This window comes from Microcaecilia unicolor, chromosome 3, assembly GCF_901765095.1.
Source record: "Microcaecilia unicolor chromosome 3, aMicUni1.1, whole genome shotgun sequence".
Classification (NCBI taxonomy): Eukaryota; Metazoa; Chordata; class Amphibia; order Gymnophiona; family Siphonopidae; genus Microcaecilia; species Microcaecilia unicolor.
The window spans coordinates 224,694,072-224,721,090 of record NC_044033.1 but is presented as its reverse complement, the minus strand read 5'-3'; the positions used below and the strand labels follow the sequence as shown (position 1 = coordinate 224,721,090).

At 42.0% G+C, this 27,019-nt stretch overlaps 1 protein-coding gene across 1 annotated transcript in view; it reads left to right on the top strand.

The window, feature by feature from the left end:
* Nucleotides 1–13,367, top strand: part of LOC115464421 (vomeronasal type-2 receptor 26-like) — a 36,055-nt gene extending 22,688 nt beyond the window's left edge. Inside the window, exons 4-5 of the mRNA XM_030194804.1 lie at nt 7,495–7,621; nt 12,463–13,367. Of these exons, the coding sequence (XP_030050664.1) occupies nt 7,495–7,621; nt 12,463–13,367 (1,032 nt within the window). The remainder of the gene's footprint in view (nt 1–7,494; nt 7,622–12,462) is intronic.
* The last annotated feature ends 13,652 nt before the right edge of the window (nt 13,368–27,019 follow it).

Below are 27,019 nucleotides of genomic sequence, written 5' to 3'. Positions count from 1 at the left end.
GTAAACCTTCCAATAGCAAAATATATTTATTCCTAAAAAGAAAATGAAATTGATAAATAAGAATATTGGAGCTCAAGACAGGAGTTTGTGAAAGTCATGTATACATTTGTATATTCTCAGTGCTTTCCTATTACCCATTAGAATTGTACGACAAAGGTAGCAAGGTTAACAGCATCTGACTGACCACCCGTGGTTTGCAACAAAATTTGATAGACATTAGAGAGGGAAAGCCAAGAATCAGCATCAAGTGTAGTTAAATTACATTGAAGACAAGCAGATTCAGCAGAAGTCACATCATTACATACATTAATTTGAGATAATGACCTTATACCTTTTTCCTGCCACAGTGGCCAGTTTAAAGTAGAATTACTTAATTTAATGGATGAATTAAACCAAATACTAATATCAGAAAAAAGAACATACATTTTAAATATTTTTCTCATAGTGTTGATGAGCTTCGCAGTAGCTTTAATTAAACGCATACCAGTGGGATATGGAAATGCATCCATCGAAGGAAGAAGGTGAAGAGGAAAAGGGGAACTTAAATACTTCTCAAAGTCAAGCCATCTAAGGAGGTTATGATGATTATCCTCATGAAACCAATATAAAGCCTGTGACAATCTGAATGCCAGATGATAAAATTTAAAATCTGGAAAGTTGATACCACCATTAGACTTATCCAATTTAAGTTTTTGAAGAGCAATTCTAGGGGGTATATGCTGCCATAAAAACCTAGAAATTTTACTTTCTATTTTCTTATATAGCGAAGAAGGGAATGGAAAAGGTACCATGCTGAAGACATAATTTAATTTTGGAGTAAGAACCAATTTTATTGCCTCAGCCCTACCCCACCATGAAAGATATAATGGATTCCATCTATCCAGAGTAGAGTCTACTATAGATAGTAGAGCTTCGGAATTTAATTGTAAAGAATGATCTACAGTTTTACCATACCAAATTCCCAGGAGAGACATTTTTGATAGGATGTCTAAATCTGATTCTTAAAAAATAAGGGACTTCTATCAATTGTATAGCGTCCTATAAGAAATATACTTTTGAGTATAGAGGAAAAGCCTCAATCCAGGCATGCACTCCTTATATTATTCAACGTTAGGGAGCACTGCTCGATCATCACTGGCTCAAAAACCTCTGCTAGGTAACCCTCACTCGTTAATCTTGCTTTTCATTGTTTTCTATTATTTTTCTTAAATATATATCTCTAGGGTTACTTAGCTTGCTGCCGAAAATGTCTTTACTTAAGCAGTCTCTCAAATACAGTCACGTAAACCCCAGCCAGTAAGTGATATGCATTTTGTTACAGATACAGTCGAAAATATCCCTCGGACCCTGAGGAAGGAAGCGAAACTTGGGCTGAGTCGGGCCGTGGCTGGGGTTTACGTGACTGTATTTGAGTGAGAGACTGCTTAAGAAAAGACATTTTTGGCAGCAAGCTAAGTAACCCTAGAGATATATATTTAAGAAAAATAAAGTATATTTCTTATAGGACGCTATACAATTGAAAGGAGTCCCTTGTTTTTTGTGAATTAAAAAAATACCAATTTAGACTACCTATAGCTCTGGTTGATCACTATTAGGAGTAAATCTGATTCTTGACATTTGCTGTAAACATCCAAAAATCAAGTGGTGAAGATAGAGATTTTTTTTCTGGTTTGAAAATCACTCTATTTCGAAAATGACCATTTCCTAGACATTTTATGTTCGGTGTATTTTTCTTTTGTGACAATTTAAAAAAAAAAAAGAAGAAATGCCAAGGGAAAAACAAGCCATTGAGATGTATGTATATGTGTGTGTGTGTGTGTGTGTGGGGGGGGGGGGGGGGGGGGGGGCAGCATTCTTAGGGCCCTGTTTATGAAGATGCATTGATGTTTTTAGTGCATGCTGTGTAGGTGCCCATAGGAATATTATAGGCATCTATACAGTTAGCATGCACTAAAAACTCTAACGCACCTCTAGCACGGCTTAGTAAACACAGCTCTTAGTATACTGGCCACACAGACATGCTAGCAGATCAGTGGGGCACCATAAAGGGCATTGCAGTGGACTTCACAATTAAGGTCCCAGGTACACATCTCACCATTATCCCCTTATAGAGTGAGCCCCACCAAACCTACGAAAAACCTATTGTACCCAACTGTACACCACTATAAGGAGTGGAGGAGTAACCTAGTGGTTAGTGCAATGGACTGAGAACCTGGGGAACTGGGCTCAAGTCTCACTGCAGCTCCTTGTGACTCTGGGCAAGTCACTTAACTCTCCTTTGCCCCAGGCACAAAATATGTAAACTACCAGCGAAAGGCAAGTATATCGAGTCCAATTCCCTTCCCTTTGGCTACAGGTGCACCTGTATGTGGATTTTGGATCATTCACACTTTCCACCACAAGTGTAACAGTTAGAGTTGGATATGGGCCTGGGTCCCCTTCTCTGCAGTGCACTGCACTCACCACTAGGCTACTCCAGAGACCTACTTGCTTGCTGCTCTAATAGGACTAGCTATAACAGCTGTAGCAGTCATAGAGGTTGGTATTTACTGTTTCTTTCACATCTTTGGGGGGGTGGCTGGGAAGGGAGGCATAAGTGGGGGTTATGCTTTAATCCCTCAGTGGTCATTTAGGGCACCTTTTTGTGACTTAGTCGTGATTGAAACAGGTCTAGGCCAAAACGTCTAAATTTAAGCCCTTGACGTTTTTGTTTTGTTCCATTATGGCAGAAAAATTATGGCAGAAAAACGTCCAAGTTTTGGGAATGCCCAAATCCCACTCCAACATGCCTCTGACATGCCCCCTTATGATTTGAACTGCATAGAAAAATGTATTTAAAAATGGGTGTCAAAAATAGCAATTTGAACATTTTGCCAACCCCCCCCCCCCCCCACTTTGTGCCAGATATTTTTCTCTTTCAAAAATGAGAGCCCAAAGATCCCTCCTAATGTTATCCACACTATGTACAGTGTCTAGATTTTCGTATCATCCACAAAGAAGCAACCCTTACCGTACAGCCCTTCTTGCAACATCATTTACAAAAATGTTAAAAAGAATGATTTCAAGAACCAATCAATGCAGGTCACCGCTGATGGCATCCCATTCCTCAGGGTAAACTCCATTCACCACTACCCTTGATCATCTTCCTCTCATCCCGTTTCTAACCCAGTCAGTAGCATAGAAAAGGTCAAACAGTTGAACCACCTAAATGTCCTTTATTTCCATTTAATATTCTTGGAAATATCCCATTATGTTGAAACTTTTTTGTTGTTATACACTTAGCACTTGGTGGTCAAGCAGGATATAAATGCTGTTATTAAATTTGGTCCTATTGTTGTTGTTACATTTGTACCCCGCACTTTCCCACTCATGGCAGGCTCAATGCGGCTTACATGGAACAATGGAGGGTTAAGTGACTTGCCCAGAGTCACAAGGAGCTGCCTATGCTGGGAATCGAACTCAGTTCCTCAGGACCAAAGTCCACCACCCTAACCACTAGGCCACTCCTCCACTCTTTCTTTACTTTTAGTTTTGCTAGCTCCTTATGAACACTGTTTTCTAAGGGGTCCTTTTAGTAAAGTGTGCCAAAAAATGGCCTGTGCTGGTATAGATGCGTGTATTGGATGTGCACAGGTCCATTTTTTAGCGCACCTGCAAAAATGGCCCTTTTTTTGGCCGGCAAAATAAAATTTGGCGTGCGTCCATTTTGGGCCTGAGACCTTACTGCCACCTATTGACCTAGTGGTAAGGTCACACATGCCAATTACAACCCGGTTACCGCGGCATGCTGGAAAGTTTCTGGTGCGCTTAGTGGACGCGCACAAAAAATGAAATTACCCCCGGGACCATGTGGTAGGTAGGTGGCAGTTGAAAATTGATGCGCATAAGACACGCATAAACGCCTATGCAGCTTAGTAAAAGGGCCCCTAAAATTGTCTCAAGGTATACCTCGCTTCCATTCCCATTAGTACCTGTTTTCTGAAGTCCTGCTGCCAGTCCTTCCTCAGCAAACACTAAACATACATATATTTATTAAGCAATTCTGCTCTTTCCTCATCACCCTGTACTTTGTCACCTTTGAATCTTGCAATGCCACTTTTTAACGAAATTCCATCACTAAGATATTTTTAAAATGTTTCATTTCCCTGTTCTACCTTTCAGCTATTTTTTCTTATTATTATTATTTTTTGCATTTGTATCCCACATTTTCCCACCTATTTGCAGGCTCAATGTGGCTTACAAAGCTCCGTTATGGCATTCGCCATTCCAGAGTAGACATTGCAATTGGTGTTACATAGAGAATAGGTTCTTCCACTTGTGTCTTCACTCTCCTGACTACTTTTCCAGTTTTCTTTCCTTTGCCAGGTATTATCTGTCTTCCTTTTTCTGTTATAATTTATAAAAGGTACCTTTTTTCCAGCTATTTCTTTCAAAAGCCATAGGAGGTTCTTTTCCCTCTTAACGTTGGCACTTCACTGCAATCATTCATACTTTCACACATGAATAAATAAAATGACCACTTTTTTTGTTGGAAAATTAATTTGGTCGTAGCTTTATTAATAAATCACTATTATAAACATAACGTCAACTATAATTTGTCAACTCAATACGAACTTCACTTTATTTTATTCACTTAAAAGCTAGTCGGTGCCGACCTAGCTACACATATATATTTTTTCAAATGAATTAATTTTCAAAACTCCACTTGTAAAGTGTTACCTGTCGTGACCTCAAGGCCTCACTTTTGCTTATGGCAGTTTCGCACATAAGTAATTTACATCACTTCAATCCACCAAGCAAGTTGAGCCTTTGTCCTTAAGTGAAGATCGCTTAATTGCATATCAAAATTCCTGCTACTGTGACTAAAAAAACCTTTTAACAACTTGACTAATTCCCACTCCCAAAACTAAAACAACTAACCCCCAATTTTTTCCCACAACAATCCAAAATTAGGGAGGGACAAGGTGGGAATAATTAAAGGTTCCTAATCTCCCACAAACTCTTCAGCTCTTACCCACCCTCCAAATTTCTCAACCTGCTGCCTGCCAAAATTATTGTGATTCTCATGCTGCTTAAGCCCCACTCGCAAATCCCGTCTGTAACCCATCAACTCTCAAACCGGTAATTTTCCATTCATTTATTCCTCATTTCACCATCAATAAATACCCACCCTTAACACTCATTATTCTCCTCTGTCACCCCATCCTTCGTGATTTAAATAATTATTTAATTCCAATGTAAGCGCTATCCCCCGGATTCTATATAGCGTGCCTAGAGATCTGCTCCGAAATCAGCGCAGATTCTATAACAACTTGCATAACACAATTGGCTCAACAAGTTTATCAGCATTGATAACAGCTCTTCAGCAATAATTTATTTATTTATTTATTAATTTTTATCATTTATACCCCGTCTTTTGCCGCAGTTTTGCAGCCTCAAAGCGGCTTACAATGAACCATTAAAATAAATGCAATGAGAACTGAGAGGGTAGAAGGAACAGAGAGATAAAGGAAGGGAATATAAATACAATCTTAAACCAAATAAATAGGTAGGCAGGGCGATAGAGGGCAAGCTGTTAGGGAAGGGAATATGTCCAAATGTCTTCAGTTTGTTTGGCTTCCTGCAGTGGAGTCACTGGGAGAGACAGCAGGGTAGGCTTTTCGGAATAACATGGTCTTCAGTGATTTCCGGAATGTCGGATGATCTGCAATGGTTTTGATGGACCTTGGTAAAGAGTTCCAAAACTGAGTCCCAAAGAAAGAGAAGGAGGTGGCGTATGCAGTTTTGTACTTGACTCCAGTGCAGTTTGGATAGTGGAGGTTAAGATACAAGCGGGCAAGACGGGACGCATTCTGGAGTGGTAGGGAGATGAGAGCCATCATATAGCCAGGTACTTCGCCGTAAAGGATTTGGTGTACTAGAGAGCAAAGTTTGAAGGTGATATGTTCTGTGACAGGGAGCCAATGTAACTTTGGTCGAAGGGGCGTGGCAGGCTCGAACTTGGAAGTACCACAAACCAATCTTGCCGCTGTGTTTTGGGCAGTCTGCAGCGCCTTAAGCAGTTGCCGTTTGCATCCGGCATACACTCCGTTACAGTAGTCCAGGTGGCATAGTACGAGGAATTGTATGAGGCTCCTGAAGACCTCTTGAGGAAAAAACGGTTTATGAGCACTAATTGGTACTGATTTAAATTTACACTCACAACTTGCTAAGCATATTCTGTAATAAAGTATACCAAACTTCTAAGATGCACAGGCAAAAAGGAGGAAAGGGAATGGGACTTGATATACCGCCTTTCTATGGTTTTTGCAACTACATTCAACGCGGTTTATATAGCATATACAGGTACTTATTTGTACTTGGGGCAATGGACGGTTAAATGACTTGCCCAGAGTCACAAGGAGCTACAGTGGGAATCAAACCCAGTTCCCCAGGATCAAAGTCCACTGCACTAACCACTAGCCTACTCCTCATTAGTATGGGTGTGGAAATAGGATTTTTTTGGGCATTCTGAAATTCACATGTTTAGTTATAGAATATGGCCCAGTGTGCATAAATCTACATGCCAGGATTTAGGCCACATTTTCATTGGTGTAAATGGTTGCGTATAGTTTTAGATGCTGAGATATCAACTAAAAGTATTCTATAAAAGAGTTAGAAAGGTACAGAGAAGGGTGACAGAAATGATAAAGGGGATGGGACGACTTCCCTATGAGGAAAGGTCTATAAAATACTGAGTGAAGTGGAATGGGTAAACATGAATCACTTTCTTACTCTTTCCAAAAATACTAGGACTAGGGGGGCACGCAATGAAACTATAACGTAGTAAATGTAAAAGGAATTGGAGGAAATATTTCTTCACTCAACATGTAATTAAATACTGGAATTCGTTGCCAGAGAAAGTAGTAAAAGCAGTTAGCTTAGCAGGGTTTTAAAAAGGTTTGGATGCCTTCCTAGAGGAAAAGTCCATAGACCATTATTAAAATGGACTTGGGGAAAATCCACTTCTTATTTCAAATATCAGAGATATAATACAATGCTATAATACTAGGTATACTAATGATATACCTAGTAAGCATGCATTAGAACTTTCAGCTAACGTAGATATGATGCTAATGATTTTCTACAACTCACCATATAGCTGAGGGACCAAGTGCAGATATATAAATGGGGACAAGATGCGTGGTACAGAGTCAGTTGGGATAAGTAGATGGTTAGTTAAACTCAAGGCTCTATAGAGTGGTGCTCATTCTCCTGTTTTCTTACCTTGTCCTTCATGAATAGATTATAATATCCTCCTTACCTTGGAAGCTCTACAATTCTGTGCAGTTACCCCCCCCCCCCCCCCAAAACCCACCATCACACAGAAGTAAGAAGTTAAATCTTTTCTTCATTTTGAAGGCTATGGTAGGTCTCATAAATCTAAATGATCTATACTGACCAATAAGCAGATAGATTAGTTCTGCATTTGAATTTTTTTTCCTCAATATTTAGATACCTCCACAGTCCAAATGCACCCAGAGCTGCCTTCCTGGATACAGGAAACTAACCAACAAAGAAAAACCCACCTGCTGTTATGACTGTACTCCATGTCCGGAGGGAGAGATCTCTAATGGAACTGGTGAGTAACATGTAGAGTTTGAGGGCTACAGATAACTCATGATGGTGTCTGCTCTATGAAACTCAGAAATGTGCAAGAAATAAGAGGAAAATGCATATTTTTCTTTTCTTTGTCCTAGGGCTTTCTTCCTCAGTGTGAATAGAAATAAGAACAAACATAAGAACATAAGCTTGGCCATACTGGGACAGACCGAAGGTCCATCAAGCCCAGTATCCTGTTTCCAACAGGGGCCAAGCCAGGTCACAAGTACTTGGAAAGATTGCAAAAAAAGTACAATACATTTTATGCCTCTTATTCTAGAAATAAGCAGTGGATTTTCCCAAGTCCATCTTAACAACGGCTTATGGACTTCTCTTTTAGTAAGATAGTTGAACCTTTTAAGCCCCGCTAAGCTAACTGGTTTTACCACATTCTTTGGCAACGAATTCCAGAGTTAAATTAATTATTTTCTCTGTTTTGTTTTAAATTTACTACTTTGTAGCTTCATTGCTTGCCCCCTAGTCCTAGTATTTTTGAAAAGTGTAAACAAGCGATTCACTTCTACCTGTTCCACTCCACTCTTTATTTTATATACCTCTATCATATCTCCCCTCAGCCATTTTTTCTCCAAGATGAAGGGCCAATGCCCCTTCAGCTTTTCCTCATAGGGAAATTGTCCTATCCCCTTTATTATTTTCATCACGCCCTTCTCTGTCCATCTCATTACCAGACCTTGGACGTTTTTACTCCTGGAACTTGTCCAAACCTTTTTTAAACCTTTTTTTTTTAATTGAACTAACTTAATACATTTTTCATGAGCTTTTAAAGGTGACCCTTCTTCGGATCAGGAATTCAGAAATGAGCAAATGATTACATTCTTCAGTCTACAAGCTGTTCCTCAAATATTATTTTAGGTGCTCGAGAAATTTGCAGAATTGAGGCTAACAGCCTACAAACTTCAAGTGTTTGATGGTATACAAAGACTGAGAGGTCCTGTTTACTGAAGTGTGGTTAGCTTTTGCACTTAATTCATTTTAGTAACAAAAGTTAACATGTTGTAAATGGAAAGCCTGTGTGATAATTATCGGGAATGTGGCCAGCCTTTAATGTGTAGCTACTGACGGGGCAGACATCTATTTTATGATAAATGCATTGGCTTAGAGTGCAGGAAATGTATCTGCACTTACTGATGTATTTACCACTGCCTGTTACAGTACAAAATTTAAACAAAAAAATCAGATCCCCCACTCAGCAGTCCCTGCTCTCCCAGTGTGGTTCTAGATCACCACCTCTCCCTGATCAAGTAAGCATTACTCACTGCCAATATTTATTATTTATTTATCTATTTATGTATGCATTCTTGTATCTCACTGTTATCCAAAAAAACAGGTTTCGGTTCAAAGTGACTTACAATTTACAGTTTGGTGAAGTTACAATAGTTTTATACAGTTAGCTCATGGAAGAGACATCTGTAGCTTATGCAGTTAACTGTAGAATTATTTTAAAGAGGTAGGTTTTCAGTTCTTTTTTGAACTGAAGATAGTGATGCTTCCTGTGGCTTTTGGTACTGAGCTCCAGTATTTGGAAGCCAGGTAGCAAAATCCTGCTGTGTAGATGGATTTGTAGGCTATTTTTCTGCATTTGGGTAGATGAAGAAGAAGGTATTCCTTGGTTTCTGGGCTTGCATTTCTTGGGGATAGTTCAGTCAAATTACCATATATTTGGGCGCCATGCCAAATAGTATCTTGAAAATGAAAATACAAGATTTGAAGAGTAGGCATGCCTTGTTTGGCAACCAGTGTAGTGTTGCAAGCAGTGGGGTAACTCTTTCATATTTCGACTTCTTGTATATCAGTCTTGGACTGTTTGCAGCGATTTTAGTGTGCTTTCCTTGCACCCTATGCATGTTGCATTGCAGTAGTCTAGTTGTGATAGTATTGTCGATTGTACCATTATCCTGACTAATTGGAAATAGTATCTTATCCTTCTTAGTTTCCATAGGGTTCTGAAGCATTTTGATGTTACCACTGATATCTGACTGTCCAGTGTTAGATGTTTGTTGAGAATAATTCCCAATATTTGTAGCTTTTTCAATTATATATGTTTGATGGTTGATTGTGAAATTTTGGTGAGATGTAGGGTTGTGCAGTCTGGAAAAAACAGGAATTTGGGTTTTTCTGTTTAGTTTGAGTTTGAAAGTGGTTGTCCATTTTTTACTCTGTCCAATATTTCTGTGATACTGTTTTTGAAAGTTATGTTGATGGCAACATCATCTGCGTATATAAATGAATGGGTTGAGACCCATTAGTTCTAGTTTTTTGATGTGTTGCCATCATTACGTTAAATAGTATTGGTAATAGTGGGGGACAGGGGCGTATCTGCGTGGGGCCTCAGGGGCCTGGGCCCCCGCAGATTTTGCCCTGGACCCCCCTACCGCCATCAACCCTCCCCCGCTGCCGTTGCTTACTTTTGCTGGCGGGGGACCCCAACCCCCACCAGCCGAGGTCTGCTTCCACCTGCCGCTGCCGTAAAAACTTCTTCTTCAGCCGGCGGGGGACCCCAAACCCCCGCCAGCCGCCCCGCGGTGTTTAAAATTCATCTTCGGCCTCCGTGGCCGTGCTGCTGTGATAGGCGCTGTTGAAATCCACTTCGGAGTCTGACGTCGCAGCACGTACAACGTACAACGACGTCAGACTCCGAAGTGGATTTCAACAGCGCCTATCACAGCAGCACGGCCACGGAGGCTGAAGATGAATTTTAAACACCGCGGGGCGGCTGGCGGGGGTTTGGGGTCCCCCGCCGGCTGAAGAAGAAGTTTTTACGGCAGCGGCAGGTGGAAGCAGACCTCGGCTGGCGGGGGTTGAGGTCCCCCGCCAGCAAAAGTAAGAACGGCAGCGGGGGAGGGTTGGCGGCGGGAGGGGGGTGGAGAGAGTCATTGGTGGCGGTGGGGCCTCGGCGGCGGCGGGGGGGGGGGCTAAAATGTGCCCCCTCCCTCTGGCTCTGGCCCCCCCTACCGCCGGAGTCCAGATACGCCCCTGGTGGGGGACCTGTGGTTTCCCACACTCTGAGATCCAAGAGGCTGATGTCTGGTTAGACATCTTAACAATGTATGATCTGGACTTTAACAAACCATTGAACCATGCTGCCTCTGCTCTACTGATTCCCATGTTGTCGAGCAGGGCCATTAGTGTTGTGTGGTCTACTAGGTCAAATGCACTTGACATATCAAATTGTAGTAGTAATATATTTTCTCCTTGGTTGAGAGGAATGGCTTGTAAAGATGAGTAAGAGGAGTGGCATATTTAGGGTACTATTCAACTAAATTATGCCCAGAATCCAAGTATTGGAACTGAATACCCAGGCACAGGGTGGCCTCTAGGCATTACCTAGGTAACATAGATATTCAATTGGATGTATGAAGATAGCTACCTAGTTAACTTAGCATATTTTTTTGCTGTACTGTGTTAACTATATAGTTTTTTTGGGCACCCCACTCAATATTGGCGGTGCCCCGGGAAGCTCTCAGCTTTGCACTGACTCTGTCTCCAGACCATCCTGGCACTAACCAGGAAGTGCTGTAGTGGTCTGTCCAGATTTTCAGTGGTACTAATCAATTATTTGTTGCTGATAATCTTGGTATGACCTTGTCAGCACTACTAAACCTTTGTATCGCTCCGTGGTGCGACCACACCTTGAATACTGTGAGCAATGCTGGTCTCCGCATCTCAAACAAAGATATAGCAGAATTAGTAAAGGTACCGAGAGGAGTGAAGAAAATGATAGAGGATGGGATGATTTCCTTATGAGTAGAGTAAAGCGGCTAGGGTTCTTCAGTTTGAGAAAGAGATAGCTGAGGGGGGAGATATGATAGAGGTCTATAAAATACTGAGAGGAGTGGAGTGGAATAGGTAGACGTGAATTGCTTGTTTACGCTTTCCAAAAATATTAGGGCTAGGGAGCACGCAATGAAGCTACTAAGTAGTACATTTTAAACAAACCAGAGAAAATATTTATTCATTCAATGTGTAATTAATTATGGAATTCTTTGCCAGAAAATGTGATAAAAGCAGTTAGCTTAACAGGATTTTTAAAATATTTGATTAATTTCCTAAAAGAAAAGTCCATAAGCCATTATTAAGATGGACTTGGACGAATCCACTGCTTATTTCTAGGATAAGCAGCATAAAATCTGTTTTACTGTTCTGGGATCTTGCCAGTGGATTTGGCCACTGTTGGAAACATGATACTGGGCTTGATGGACCTTTGGTCTGTCCCAGTATGACAATGCTTATGTTCTTATGTTAAACCAGGTAGGATATTCTCCTACTAATTAAACAGCACTTAACTTATATGGAAGGCTGATAACCTAGCTGTGGTACCATGAGGCTACTACTGTGGTCAGCACCACCTCATTGAACCCTGAGCCAGATAGGGCAGGAGCAGAAGGACATTGTTCCTGCCCCTTCCCATTAGACTTTCAGTGATCACCTCAGTGTAAATCTTGGGGGTGCCTAGAGGTCTGGGCTAGGGGACAAGAAGTGGGGGAAGGGATCAGAAGGATCAGAACCATAGGGAATGATCAGAAACACAGGTCAACCAATGGGGATCACAATCAGGATTGGAACCACAGGGGAGGAGCATGGGGTAATGTAACTAGGGTAGAGATTAGAGCAGGGGAGGGGGTCAGTAGCAGCTTGATAGATCCCCCTTATGCAGGCCCCAACCAATATTCAGCCAAAGCCCACATAAATTGTTTTGTCCTGGCATAGTCCTAACTACAGATTTAAAAAAAATCGTGTTCATTCACTGCCCTAAAATGGATCCCATTTGTAAGATATTCAGACAATATATTTTCTTCTCAGATATGGATAACTGTATAAAATGCCCAGAAGATCAATGGTCCAATCAGAGGAGAGATGCTTGCATCCCAAAAGTGATACGCTTCCTGTCATATGAAGAACCACTGGGGATAGCTTTGACATTCATCAGCATTTTCTTCTTTCTCGCCAATATTGTCATTTTGGGAATCTTCATTAATTACAGAGACACTCCCGTAGTAAAAGCCAACAACAGGTCTCTCAGCTATATTCTTCTCATTTCCCTCATGCTCTGCTTTCTCTGTTCCTTAATATTCATTGGCCATCCTAATCATGTCACCTGTGTTCTCCGACAGACTGCCTTTGCAATGACTTTCTCAGTTTCTCTCTCTTCTACATTGGCAAAAACCATCACTGTGGTCATAGCTTTCCAAGCCACCAAACCCAAAAGCAAGATCAAGAAATGGATGGGTTCCCGTATGTCAAGCTCTATAGTATCCTCCTGTACCTTCTTTCAAGGTGTTGTGTGTTTTGTCTGGTTGGGCACTGCTCCCCCATTCCCCTATCTTAACATGCAGTCAGAAATTGGAGCAATAATAATTGAATGTAATGAAGGATCAATAATTGCATTTTACTGTGTTCTGGGTTACCTGGGATTTCTGGCTAGCATCAGCTTTCTCATAGCGTTCCTAGCAAGAAATTTACCCGAAGGTTTCAATGAGGCCAAACATATCACCTTCAGTATGTTGGTGTTCTGCAGTGTTTGGGTGTCTTTCATTCCAACATACCTGAGCACCAGAGGAAAATATACAGTGGTAGTGGAGATATTTGCTATCCTGGCCTCCAGTGCAGGACTTCTAGGCTGTATCTTTATCCCTAAATGTTATATCATTCTGCTAAGGCCTGACAGGAACAGCAGGAAGTATCTGTCAAAAAAACGGAATGATTAACATTTGCATCCTGTAGAGTGCAATGAGATCGATTTATTCAGTGGCACTTATCTAAGCAGGAACATCTGCTACCAGGATATGTCCCACTAATTGAGTCTGTACCCATTATCCAGTGGACTTATCCAGATAATGCCACTGAAATTCCAGTCAGACTGCTTTGGCACTATCCGGGTGTAGAGCTTGGATGGAGCTATCTGGTTAGCGGTGATATTCACAAGTCTACTAACTAAGTTATGCCCAGCTAAAACATCCTAATTTTATTCAGATAATAGTGACCTAGGTATTGGACTTTATATCATTGGTACTCAGATAACTGCCAGTGGCCATTTAAAACCAGATATTCAACTGGTGTCCCAGTATAGTCCAGAGCTGAATATATAGATATTAACCCATGGTGGCCAGTGTGTAAAAAAAAATATATTGACCACCATGGGCTGATTATTAATGCAAATATTTCTTAAAGGGTTAGGTATAGAAAGCTCTTCTTCTGCTGTAAATAGCACCACTATGCATGGCCTGCTATTATGCACTATGGGGTCTTTTTACTAAGGCATGGTAGGCTTAACACGGGCTTACCGCTGCTATAAGGGCACTACCATGGGGTGCACTGTCTCATGGTAGTTTTCAGATTAGTGCAATGAGGAAAAAACCTCAGGAAGCTCCCAGCTACAAACTGCTAGAGCAGGACTTCTTCACCATCGCTTAAAAAAAAATCTCCTTGATAAATATAGTCACAAAATAACCTTACTGAACAGAACTAAGCTCTTTGAGCAGGGACTGTCTTTCTTCTATGTTTGTGCAGCGCTGCGTATGCCTTGTAGCGCTATAGAAATGCTAAATAGTAGTAGTAGTAGTAACCGAACTTGTCAAAAATACTAGCTATCAATACTTAGCTGTGGAGTCTCTTCCTTCTAAAGCAGAGCAGACTGCGACCAACGATGGCCAACATTTCGTAAAGCTGCATCAGGGTCACTCCCTTGTTCCGTCTGTCGATGAACAGAGTTTAAATTTTTTTGACTGATTGACCCTGATGCAGTTTTATGAAACACTGGCCATCGTTGGTCACGGTCTGCTCTGCAATAGAAGGAAGAGACTCCACAGCTAAATATTGATAGCTGGTATTTTTGATAAGTTTGATTCTGTTCAGTAAAGTTAGTTTGTGACTATATTTATCAAGGAGGATTTTTTGCTGATGATGAAGTCCTCCTCTGGCAGCTTATAGCTGGGAGCTTCTTGAGGGTTTTTCCTTGTTTATAATTTGTTTATATTTTTCCCACTGCTCTTAGTTTTGATTACAGAGAATCGTTTTCTTTCCTTTTTTTGTGAAGCTTACATTCTTAACATTTATACCTAATTGGTTTCTCCCTCATAAGGTTAACATTTTTGTATTTTAGCCTTAATGGCATGTTTTGTGTTCTACCCACTAGAGTTGAGATCTACAACTGTGTTCTGTAGGCATTTATTCAGGTAGCTTGATCTTGCTTCAATGTTCACCTGACCCCACTGCATGCAGGGACTCATAGTTCTGAATTCCCTCTGGTACTGTCATATCAACTGAAAAGTACATATGTAAATATGGAGTGGAGTCAAATACAGACTGCAGCATCAGCTTTCGTATATTGAGTTCTCTGCTGGTGTTTTTGACACAAAGACATCTATTCTTCTGTTCCTGCTCATCTTCACATTGCCTGAGTAGTTATTAGGCACATCTGAAATGAAAGACTGGGTCCTGGGTCATCTCAGCATTACTGCACAATTGCAATATGTCTATATATATTTTCTGGACATTTTTAGTTACCCCTTATGAAATCTAAAGGCTTGCTGTTGAAGGATCATATTGATGCAGCGTGAAGTGACTCTGAGTGGCATTTTACAAAGGACAGCATCTTCCATCTTGAGTAGAGAGGTGTGGTAGCCATGTTAGTCCACTTTTAAAGGTAATCAATAGAAATAAAACAAAATAAAACATGGAAAAGAAAATAAGATGATACCTTTTTATTGGACATAATTTAGTACATTTCTTGATAAGCAAATGTTGGTAGATGACAGTATATACGAGTGAAACATCAAAGCATTTCAGTGACAGTCTAACAGGATGGGGGTGGGTAGGTGAGACTCAGGGAGTCAGGAGAACAATACAATTTACAAGGCAATACAACTTTATGCTTTGTAATGGGCTAGAAAACCCAGATCTTTGTAAAGTCCTGTCTGGTGGGAGTCAAAATATTTAATCATTTTGACTTCAAAGGTCTTACATTCCTGTATTGTTTTAAAGTTCCCTTTCAGGATCCTTACCTCGAAATCACTGGTATAGTGTTCTGGTTTTGTAAAGTGTTGTCCCACAGGCGTGACATCTTTGTTTGTGCTGGCATTTTTCATATGATCTTTATGTAAATTAAATCTCTTCTTTAGCATCTGACTTGTTTCTCCAATGTAGCAGCCTTCATCACACTTTTTACACTGAATGATATATACCACATTGGAAGATGAGCATGTGAAAGATTCCTTAATGTTGAATATTTTTCCTTTGTGAATGATTGTGGGGTCCTATGAGATATTTTGGCATAGTTTGCAGCTGGATATATTGCAAGGATGTGTGCCATTTTCTTTTTGAGTCTGTGTTGGGAGCTTACTTCTAATTAGCTTGTGTTTTAAGTTGGGTGGCTATCGGAAAGCCATCACTGGTGGGGATGGGAATATCTCTTTCAGTACTTCATCCTCCTGGTGTAGAGGCTGCAGATCTCTTACGATTTTTCTTAATTTTCCAGCTCTGGGTTGTATGTCACTATAAGGGGGATTCTGTCTGTGGCTTTTTTTCTTTGTACTGTAGCAGATTTTCCCTGGGTGTTTTGAGGGAGGAGGCAATATTCTTGGAGATTATTTTGGGGTTGTACTACTACTACTTATCATTTCTATAGCGCTACCGGACATACGCAGCGCTTCACACTTGAGCATGGAGAGACGGTCCCTGCTCGATAGAGCTTACAATGACAGACAGACAGGACAAGTAAGTGACAAGGGTTAGGACAGACAGGACATATCAGGGATAGGGGACAGTTGAAGGGTTAGGTTTAGGAGTTAAAAGCAGCATCGAAGAGGTGGGTTTTTAGCTTAGACTCAGGGCCGTGCCTAGGGTCTCTGGCGCCCCCCTGCAGCCTATCAGTTGGTGGCGGCGCCCCCCCCCCCCTCCGTGAAAATGATCGCTCACCACTTGCCACACTGACAGGAATTGTCAGCATTATTCTTAGAAACAAATTGCTATACATTGCAAAATAAGATAGCAGATGTAAATTCTCAACGTGGACATATTCCAAACACTAAAATGAAAATAAAATGATTTTTTTTCTACCTTTGTTGTCTGGTGACTTTCTTTTTCTGATCATGCTGGCCCAGTATCTGATTCTGCTGCTATCTGTCCTCTTAACTCCGTTTCCAGGGCTTCCTTTCCATTTATTTCTTTCCTTTCCTCCTTTCTTCTTCATTTCTGGTCCTCAGCTTCTGCCTATTTTCTTCATCCATGTGCAGTTTTTCTCCTCTCTTCCTTTTCCCTCATTTCATCTCCTTCATCTCTCTTCCCTCCCCTCTATGTCCAGCAATTTCTCCTCTCTCCCTGAGCCCTGCCCTCCCAATCCATGCCCATCCATGCTCCTCTGTCCCCTGCCCCCTCCATTCATCCCTTTCCAGCAATTCCCCTCTCTCCCTGAGCCCTGCCCTCCCAATCCATGCCCATCCATGCTCCTCTGTCACCTGCCCCCTCCATTCATCCCTATCCAGCAATTCCCCTCTCTCCCTGAGCCCTGCCCTGCAATCCATATCCATCCATGCCCATCTGTCCCCTCTATTCATCCCTATCCAGCAATTCCCCTCTCTCCTGAGCCCTGCCCTGCAATCCATATCCATCCATGCCCATCTGTCCCCTCCATTCATCCCTATCCAGCAATTCCCCTCTCTCCCTGAGCCCTGCCCTCCCAATCCATGCCCATCCATGCTCCTCTGTCACCTGCCCCCTCCATTCATCCCTATCCAGCAATTCCCCTCTCTCCCTGAGCCCTGACCTGCAATCCATATCCATCCATGCCCATCTGTCCCCTCCATTCATCCCTATCCAGCAATTCCCCTCTCTCCCTGAGCCCTGCCCTCCCAATCCATGCCCATCCATGCTCCTCTGTCCCCTGCCCCCTCCATTCATCCCTTTCCAGCAATTCCCCTCTCTCCCTGAGTCCTGCCCTCCCAATCCATGCCCATCCATGCTCCTCTGTCCCCTGCCCCCTCCATTCATCCCTTTCCAGCAATTCCCCTCTCTCCCTGAGTCCTGCCCTCCCAATCCATGCCCATCCATGCTCCTCTGTCACCTGCCCCCTCCATTCATCCCTATCCAGCAATTCCCCTCTCTCCATGAGCCCTGCCCTGCAATCCATATCCATCCATGCCCATTTGTCCCCTCCATTCATCCCTATCCAGCAATTCCCCTCTTCCTGCCCTCTCAATCCATGCTCATCCATGCTCCTCTGTCCCCTGCCCCCTCCATTCATCCCTTTTCAGCAATTCCCCTCTCTCCCTGAGCCCTGCCCTCCCAATCCATGCCCATCCATGCTCCTCTGTCCCCTGCCCCCTCCATTCATCCCTTTCCAGCAATTCCCCTCTCTCCCTTCCATGACCCCCCCTCGCATCCATGCTCCTCTCTCTCCCATGTCCCAGCCTGGCCCACCCTCTTCTCCCCCCTTCGCATCCATGCCCCCCCCTCGCATCCTTGCTGTTGTTTCTCCCCTGCCCTCCCGCTCCCATTGTTCAACTGCCCACCCTCTTCTCTTCCCCCAACATCCCTTTTCTTTTTTTTTTTTTTAAATTTACCTCCATGGCGGCGGTTCCGGCAGCGCAGCATCAGGGAAGGAGGCGGCGCTCCCGACATCTAGCCTTCCCTTCGCTGTGTTCCGCCTTCTTCTGATGTCATCCTTGACGTCAGAAGAAGGTGGAACACAGCGAAGGGAAGGCTAGAGACGTCGGGAGCGCCGCCTCCTTCCCTGACGCTGCGCTGCCGGAACTGCCACCACGGAGGTAAATTTAAAAAGAAAAAAAAAGAAAAGGGATGTTGGGGAGGGCGAGCGAGGTGAGCATGGTGCGGTGGCGCCCCCCAGAGGGAAGCGCCCCCCTGCCATGCTTACCTCGCTTACGGGGTTAGCATGGCCCTGCTTATACTTGAAGATGGCTAGAGATGAGGCTTGGCCTAGCCTTTCTGTTCGAAGGATGCAGTCAGGGTTTCGAGGTGTCTGTCTCTGTCCCCTGGGTCAGAACAGATACGGTGGTATCTTGTGGCTTGGCTGTAAATAATGGATCTTTTTGTATGTGAAGGGTGGAAACTGGAGTTGTGGAGGTAGCTGCATCTGTATGTGGGTTTCTTGTATATAGATGTTTGTATATAGCCATCGCTGATTGAGACTGTGGTGTCCAAAACATTAATCTTTTCTGTGGAGTAGTCAATTTTGAATCTGATTGTAGGATGGTATGTATTGAAGGAATTCCCTTTTTGTTTGTTGGAAAGCTGTGATTTTACTCTATGCCTGAAGCTTTCTATGTAGTTGTCCAGTTTGTAGTTTTCTCTATCCTGTGGGGTAAAATAAGTGTTCTTTTGTTTAAAACTGTATTCCGGTCTGTTGGGTGTCCCTTTGTTGTGGAAATGTGCCTTCAGGCACATTTTTCTAAAGAATTCTTCCAGGTCTGAGTATAATCCACACTATCTACAAATAATGGGCACTGTGATGGGCACCAGGACAGCACCCCAATATGCCAACCTCTTTATGGCTGAGCTGGAAGAGACATTTCTGAACACATACCAGACAAAACCCCTAAAATACTACTGGTACATCGATTACACTTTTATGATATGGATTGGGGGGAAGAAACTCTGAAATAATTTTACAATTCCTTCAATACATACCATCCTACAATGAGATTCAAAATTGACTACTCCACAGAAAAAGTCAATATTTTGGACACCAGTCTCAATCAACAATGGCTATATACAAACATCCATATATAAGAAATCCATAGACAAAGGAAGCTACCTCCACATCTCCAGCTTCCACCCTTCACATGCAAAAAGATCCATTATTTACAGCCAAGCCACAAGATACCACCGTATCTGTTCTGACCCAGGGGGCAGAGACAGAAACCTCGAAACCCTGACTGCATCCTTTGAACAGAAAGGCTACAACCCCAAAATAATCTCCAAGAATATTGCCTCCTCCCTCAAAACACTCAGGGAAAATCTGCTACAGTACAAAGTAAAAAAGCCACAGACAGAATCCCCGACATATAACCCAGAGCTGGAAAAATTAAGAAAAATCGTAAGAGACCTGCAGCCTTTACTCCAGGAGGATGAATTACTGAAACAGATATTCCCATCCCCACCAGTGCTGGCTTTCCGACAGCCACCAACTTAAAACACAAGCTAATTAGTAGTAAGCTCCCAACACAGACTCAAAAAGAAAAGAATGGCACACATCCTTGCAATATATTCAGATGCAAACTATGCCAAAATATCTCACAGGACCCCACGATCATTCACAAAGGAAAAATATTCAACATTAAGGAATCTTTCACATGCTCATCTTCCAATGTGGTATATATCATTCAGTGTAAAAAGTGTGATGAAGGCTGCTACATTGGAGAAACAAGTCAGATGCTAAAGAAGAGATTTAATTTACATAGACATATGAAAAATGCCAGCACAAACAAAGATGTCACGCCTGTGGGACAACACTTTACAAAACCAGAACACTGTACCAGTGATTTCATGGTAAGGATCCTGACCGGGAACTTTAAAACAATACAGGATCATAAGACCTTTGAAGTCAAAATGATTAAGTACTTTGACACCCACCAGACAGGACTTTACAAAGATCTGGGTTTTCTAGCCGATTACAAAGCATAAAATTGTATTGCCTTGTAAATTGTATTGCTCTCCTTTCTCCCTGAGTCTCACCTACCCACCCCCCCATCCTGTTAGACTGTCACTGAGATGCTTTGATGTTTCACTCATCCTCTCTCTCCATGCATATAGACTGTCACCGAAATGCTTTGGTGTTTCACTCATATATACTGTCATCTACCAACATTTGCTTATCAAGAAATGTATTAAGTTACATCCAATAAAAAAGTTATCACCTTATTTTCTTTTCCATGTTTTATTTTGTTTTATTTCTACTGATTACCTACAAAGGACAGTCAAATCTGAAGTGAGAAGTTCCACTAGTATCTTAAAACAGAATCTAAGGATATAGAGCCTATACTAAAATATATGGTGAAAAGGACATTCATGTGCCAATGACAAAAATCATGAACATCCATTTTAGAAAAACAGATGTCTAAAATATAAATGGGTCAAAACAGGAGCATATCCATTGCTATGACAGTATATAAACATCTATGTTATGAAATGGCAACAGGCAGGTCTGTGTGCTGGAACATAAATGGTTATGTCAGCCATTTTAGAAATATAGGCATCTATTTATCCTGAAGCTGTTACTAAGCCCAGTATCCCTTTGCCAGTTTTGCTTTTTTTTTTTTTTTGGGGGGGGGGGGGCAATAACACACCAACCTCTAGGGGATGAAGGAAGTAACCTTCCCTAGTCTCTCTAGTGCAGCACTTTTCGGAAACCTGGATGGTCAGGATAGTAGGTCTAATTTCCAACATCCATCTTATTGGACATAGATGTTCACTCCCCTTCTATAAGGGGGAATAAATATTTATTATTTGGGCCTTACCTAGTCACATCCAAAACATGCCGAAACCCCCTTGCCATTTGGATGTTCTTCAGTTTTAGACATCCATGTTCTAGCTTTGTAAAATTGGAACTTAGGCAATTTGATGTCTATTATGTATTGAAGACTATCTATCAACATCCAAAGTGCTAATTGTGTTTCTAAAATAAGCACCTGTGCACAGTAGCAGGGTGTGTTGTGTGAGTACAATAAAGTTGCAGACTTTGAATTATGCTGTACATCCTACTTGTTATCTAGAACAAAAACACTATTTGTGAAATTGAATATATCCGGTGTACGACAGGCGTGGCTGCATTGATCTGAAGATGTAAAGGCGGTGGTGGTTACCTGCAATGGGAGCATGCTCTGAGCACAACATCAGCATTCTCAGATAGGTAAATTACTAATAACTAAGTTGCAGGTCTCTCCTGAACTATGTTTATGCATCTTCAACCATTGATGTGGACCATCAGCTGCAGTTTGCTCCTTCTCTTGAGAAGACCCCTCTATCTTTCCATTTGCCACTCAAAGCAAGTCACATTCAGTTACAGAAGGTTTAGTAAAGTTTCTGAGGCCATTCCTCACCTCTACTAGCAGCAGGAAAGGGATTACAGAGTTATCAATATGCAAGTCCTTTTCTAGCTGCAAAAACCTTGAAAAGAGCCCTGCACATGGTATCTTACACTTTGCACATGTCTTTTACCAGCATCACAGAAGTATACCTAAAGAGATCTTCTCCTCCTCTCCCAACTAAAAATGTTTCTTGGAAAGTTTAGTGCCAGTCTTGAGGAAAGGCTAAATGGAATTCACATCATGTGCTATCTGTTCACACATAAGTATTAACGAAAAAGGAAATTATTGTAAACCAAGGATTGGGATGGTAAACGACACAGTCAAAAATAAGCCACCCGATCTGCTGCCATTTAATTGGCCAAGAACAGCTCCTGGCCAGATGAATAGCCTTAAGATGACTAAGCACTAATGTATAGTGCGAGAGATTCAGCTATCTCAGCTGAATAACAGTGCTTAATGGCTAGCTCAATCACTGGCTATGTTGTGCAACCAGTATTCATCAGCTGACAGGCTAGGTTTAGCGGTGTCAGACTCCTGCTCCTCTCCGGGCTGTCTGCGCTCTAGTTGCACCTCTCCGTGCTGTCTACAATCCAGCCGCACCTCTCCGTGCTGTCTGTACTCCAGCCGCACCACTGTCAGACTCCTGCTCCTCTCCGGGCTGTCTGCTCTCTAGTTGCACCTCTCCGTGCTGTCTACCATCCAGCCGCACCTCTCCGTGCTGTCTGCAATCCTTGCAAGTTATGCAAACCTCCCTCAGGCTTACACCGTTGTGTTCTCTCCAACCAGTAGCCCACCCCCTAGTTCAACCCCTACCGGCTACTGGCAAGTATCTGTTTCCTGGTGAAGTCCCACTCCTCATAGACTAGCCGCCTAGGTTCTTTCCAGTCCGGCTATTAAGTCCCCGACCAGGCCTCGGGACCGGGACCTGTTCCTGGCACAGGCCCCTTTCTTTAGAGTCTCTATTCAGAATCGAATGCTTATCACACAGTTCAGCTTTTCTCAAGCAACACTATAAAGTTCCAAAGTTTCCCCTACGGTATGAATTCCTCTAGGTTTAGCACTGCATACTGGCTACACCTAGAGACCCACCTCCCTCATTTGTCAGCACTAACTCCTGACAACCACCCACCGGGTTAAAGAATTCATACCTTTTGTGATCCAGTACACACAGCCCTCTTTCTCCTCTCCTCATGGCCCTGAGCAAATGCTGAGATATCCATTTCTTCTGTTTCCCCTCCCCCTTCCCCCCCTTGCCAATCCATCTGTTCCACCACTCCCTTCTCCCACAGGTGTTCCTCATCCCCTCCCTCTGACTTCATCTCCCAATCAACCTCCTCCCCCTTCCCCCTCTGAGAGGACTTCTCCTCCCACTCCTGCTTCCTGCTCAGCTCGGGCTTCTGGGACTTGTAGTTCTTATAGTCCCACTCTTTCTTCTTTTGATCCCTGGCGGGCACAGATAGCCCTTTCCTCCACCACCCCTCCGGTTTGCCACCCCCTTTCTCACAGCGGCCAGATAGACATGCATGAATAGCAGATCGATCTTTGGCTGCTATAACTTAGCTGGTCAGTTGATGAATATTGGTTTAATTGGCTAGTTTAAAGTGGCCAAAAATCCCTGGAAATTCAACGCCGGTTACCGGATATGGCCCGGCATTTAAGTTATAGGTTCAATGCCGACCGTCGGAGTTAGCTGATCTGTCTCCTGTGGTCTAAATATTGGCCCCTAGGAAAATGCATGAGTCAAAAATGGAATTACCACCCGGGGCACGCGATAGGCGGGCAGTAGTTCCAATTTGGCGCACGTTGGACATGCATAGGCACCTATGAGCCTTAGTTAAGGGGCCCCTAAGATCCAGGGAAGCACCTGTAACTGCGCCACCATCACTGGTACAACACATGTGCACCTCAAATCCAATCCAGTGCATGTCTACTCCAACCTGATCCTGTATACATGTAGGCTAACCTCTCATGGGAACATATGAACATAAGAATATAATCATTGCCATGCTGGGACAGACTGAAGGTCCATCAAGCCCAGTATCCTGTTTCCAACAGTGGCCATTCCAAGTCACAAATACTTGGTAGGGTGCCTGAACAGTAAAACAGATTTTATGCTGCTTATCCTAGAAATAAGCAGTGGATTTTCCTAATGCCATCTTAATAATAATGGCTTATGGACTTGTGTTTTAGGAAATTATCCAAAACGTTTTAAAACCCTGCTAAGCTAACTGCTTTTGCCACATTCTTTGGCAACAAATTTCAGAGTTTAATTACACAGTGGCTCAAATGCCCTTTTACATGTTGGCTTTGTCGGATGCTCTTTTTGAGATTGCATGTGAGCGAAATCACAAGTACACCTTGGACATTTTAAGCACCTGTTTGTGTAGAATTATATTTCAACACATCTACTTTAAGACTCCTGAGGCGGGTGCCTTGAGTGCCAAAACACAGCTGCTGTGTTGAGTCTTTCAATGTGCTTCTAATAAGCACCATTTGAATTGAACTGACACATCTCCCCTGTGGCTTTTGGAAGTGTCAACTTTTACCTTACTACTTGGTTTGTTGTTTAAGTGCCCTTTGCCATGTCATATCATGGCATAGAACAACAACAGTATAGTTGGGCACAGATGGAACAACAAGATGGAGCCAAGGATCAGAGGAAGCAGAATTTATTTAAGGACCCAACATGGCCTGTGTTTCTGCGAATGCCTGCATCAGGGGTTTATAAACACCAAAATAAACACAAACATAAAGCTTCCTGTCATAGTACCACAGTCACAATGTTGTGATATCAAATTAATTATAGGAAAATGATGTCTATGTTAAAATATAAAACTGTCATAATCCAACTGACAAACAAATTGCACATGAACGAAAGATAACTCAATATGATATAAAACATGCCTATTAATTACAGATCAAAACTACAATAAAAAAGAATTACATATAAGACAATTATCAAACTGTCATCTACACATAACATCCAAGAGCTACAGTATTTTGATGATAAGCAAAGAAAAACAAACAAAAAAAAAAACATTTTAACACAATAAATTTTTTTTTTGGGGGGGTTAATTAAATTTTTTGACTTGTATACATTATGCATTTGATAAAGATTAAAATGGTTGTACTAAATAGCTTTAAAACTCAATATAAAGTGCTTTAATAGTGTGTGTGTGTGTATATACAGTATATATATATATATATATATATATATATATATATATATATATATATATAAGAAATGCTCTTCATATAATATAACATAGAAAACTGTTCATAAACACCAGTGAGGGGACCAGATAAATGCATTGTTTAAATTAAGGTTTAGTCTTTGGATATTTTTCCTTAAATGTATTTTTTTGCCATTGTTAAAGTTCATTAGCAAAAAAAAATAAATGTGTGGAAAATGAGGCTCATAGCGTATACTTGTTATGATTATTATTGTTTTTTTACTTAAATTGCAGGCACTCTATGGATAGGTTTGGGGAGTTGTTTTGATCTGTTTTAGTCACAAACCAGCCAAAATACAAACACCAGTTCTGTTTTGAAAAGGTGAGGACATTTAGGGGCCTTTTTGCTAAGGTGCAGTAGGCCTAATGTGGGCCTGCTGCTTGCTAAAAACACACTACTGACATGGGAAGCAACTTCTTGCCCTGGGATTTGTAGCATGGAATGTCGCTACTCTTTAGGGTTCTAGAATCTTGATACTCTTTGGGTTCTGGAATGTTGCCACGATTTGGGTTTCTGCGAGGTACATGTGACATGGCTTGGCCACTGTTTCAAAAACAGGATACTGGGGTAGAAGGACCATTGGTCTGACCCAGTATGGTTATTCTTATGTTTAATTATTTATTTTATTTGTTACATTTGTATCCCACATTTTCATACCTATTTGCAGGCTCAATGTGGCTTACATAGTACCGTAAAGGCATTCGCCAAGTCCGGTAGAGAAACAAATAGAAGGTGATATTGTGGTCGAATAAAGGAACATGTGTTTCAGGTACAGTGGGGGTTGAGGAGAGGAAAGGTTATAGAGTGTCCATTAATAGCTTTGGTTTTGCTGTGTTGCAGAGTATAGGTATTTATGTTGGGTCGGTGGGGTATGCCTTTTTGAATAGGTAGGTTTTTAGTGATTTCATGAAGTTTAGGTGGTCGTAGGTCATTTTCACAGCTTTTGGCAATGCGTTCCAAAGTTGTATGCTTATATAGGAGAAACTGGATGCTTAACGAACCGGTTAAGTGCTGCTGAAAATGACTAGTTAGCCCTGAACAGGTGATTTATCTGGCCAGGATATACCACTATCCACAGGTAAGGGGTTTTCTTGCAGAGGTCCTGGGCCTTGCACCTTAGCTCAATATCAGCTTCCCTGTCTTCTTATGCATGGCTGTCACCAACCGCTCTGACCAATTGCTCACCCCTCTCTACGTCCCAGTGAAGTGCAGAGGACCAGGGCCTCATACCCCAGCCCAATCTCGGCTTCCCTATCCTCTAGGTCATTGCCCAGGTTGGGGAGGATGAGGGAATTAGATTGGTTACGAACTGGGCAACATTCTGGGGAAGGGGGAGACTGTTCCAAAAGGTGAGAGGTAACCACAGCTACTTCCAGGAGAAGATGAGGGAGTTTCAGAGAATTATAGGGAGTAACTTGAAAGTGGAACTTATTAGGAACATGGCATGAATAATTGTTGACCCAGTAGTTTTCTTCTGCTCCTTTAAGCTTGGAGTTCACTCCTCAGAACCCTGATCTTAGGTTAGAGTTATATACTTTTATAGAGAATTTATGTAAGCAATGTTGAAATCTGACATTTATGAAGAAAATGGAATAAAAATAGGAGAGATGAAATGAAAGGGACAGGCGAGTCCTCTGGGAATCCAGAAACCAGGATAATGCTACCCCACCCCCAATGGTAGGAATGTGGGTGAGGGAATGATGGACATAGAGACAAATATGTTCATTTCAGCTTTCATGCACTCTCTTTATTTCAGGTTAGGTTATGTCAACAGTGGCCCGAGAAGGAATGCCACAGTGCAGCTAGCTAAAATGCCCTTGAAGTTTTGCAGGAGGCAGAGAATCAAGATTCTCACACTTTATAGAAATCATTGTTATATGTTTTAAGAGGAAGTACAGCAACCTTCAATCCAAAACATTATGGAGGCATTAAGCCGTAAAAACACCTACCAAGCCTTTTAAAAAATTAATTTGGAAGGTCCATAATTTTCCCTTATGACTATTTTCAGTTTTGTATGTTTAAAAGATTGTTGAAGACTGAATAAAATATATTTAGGGAAAGGGAAATGGGACTTGATATACCGC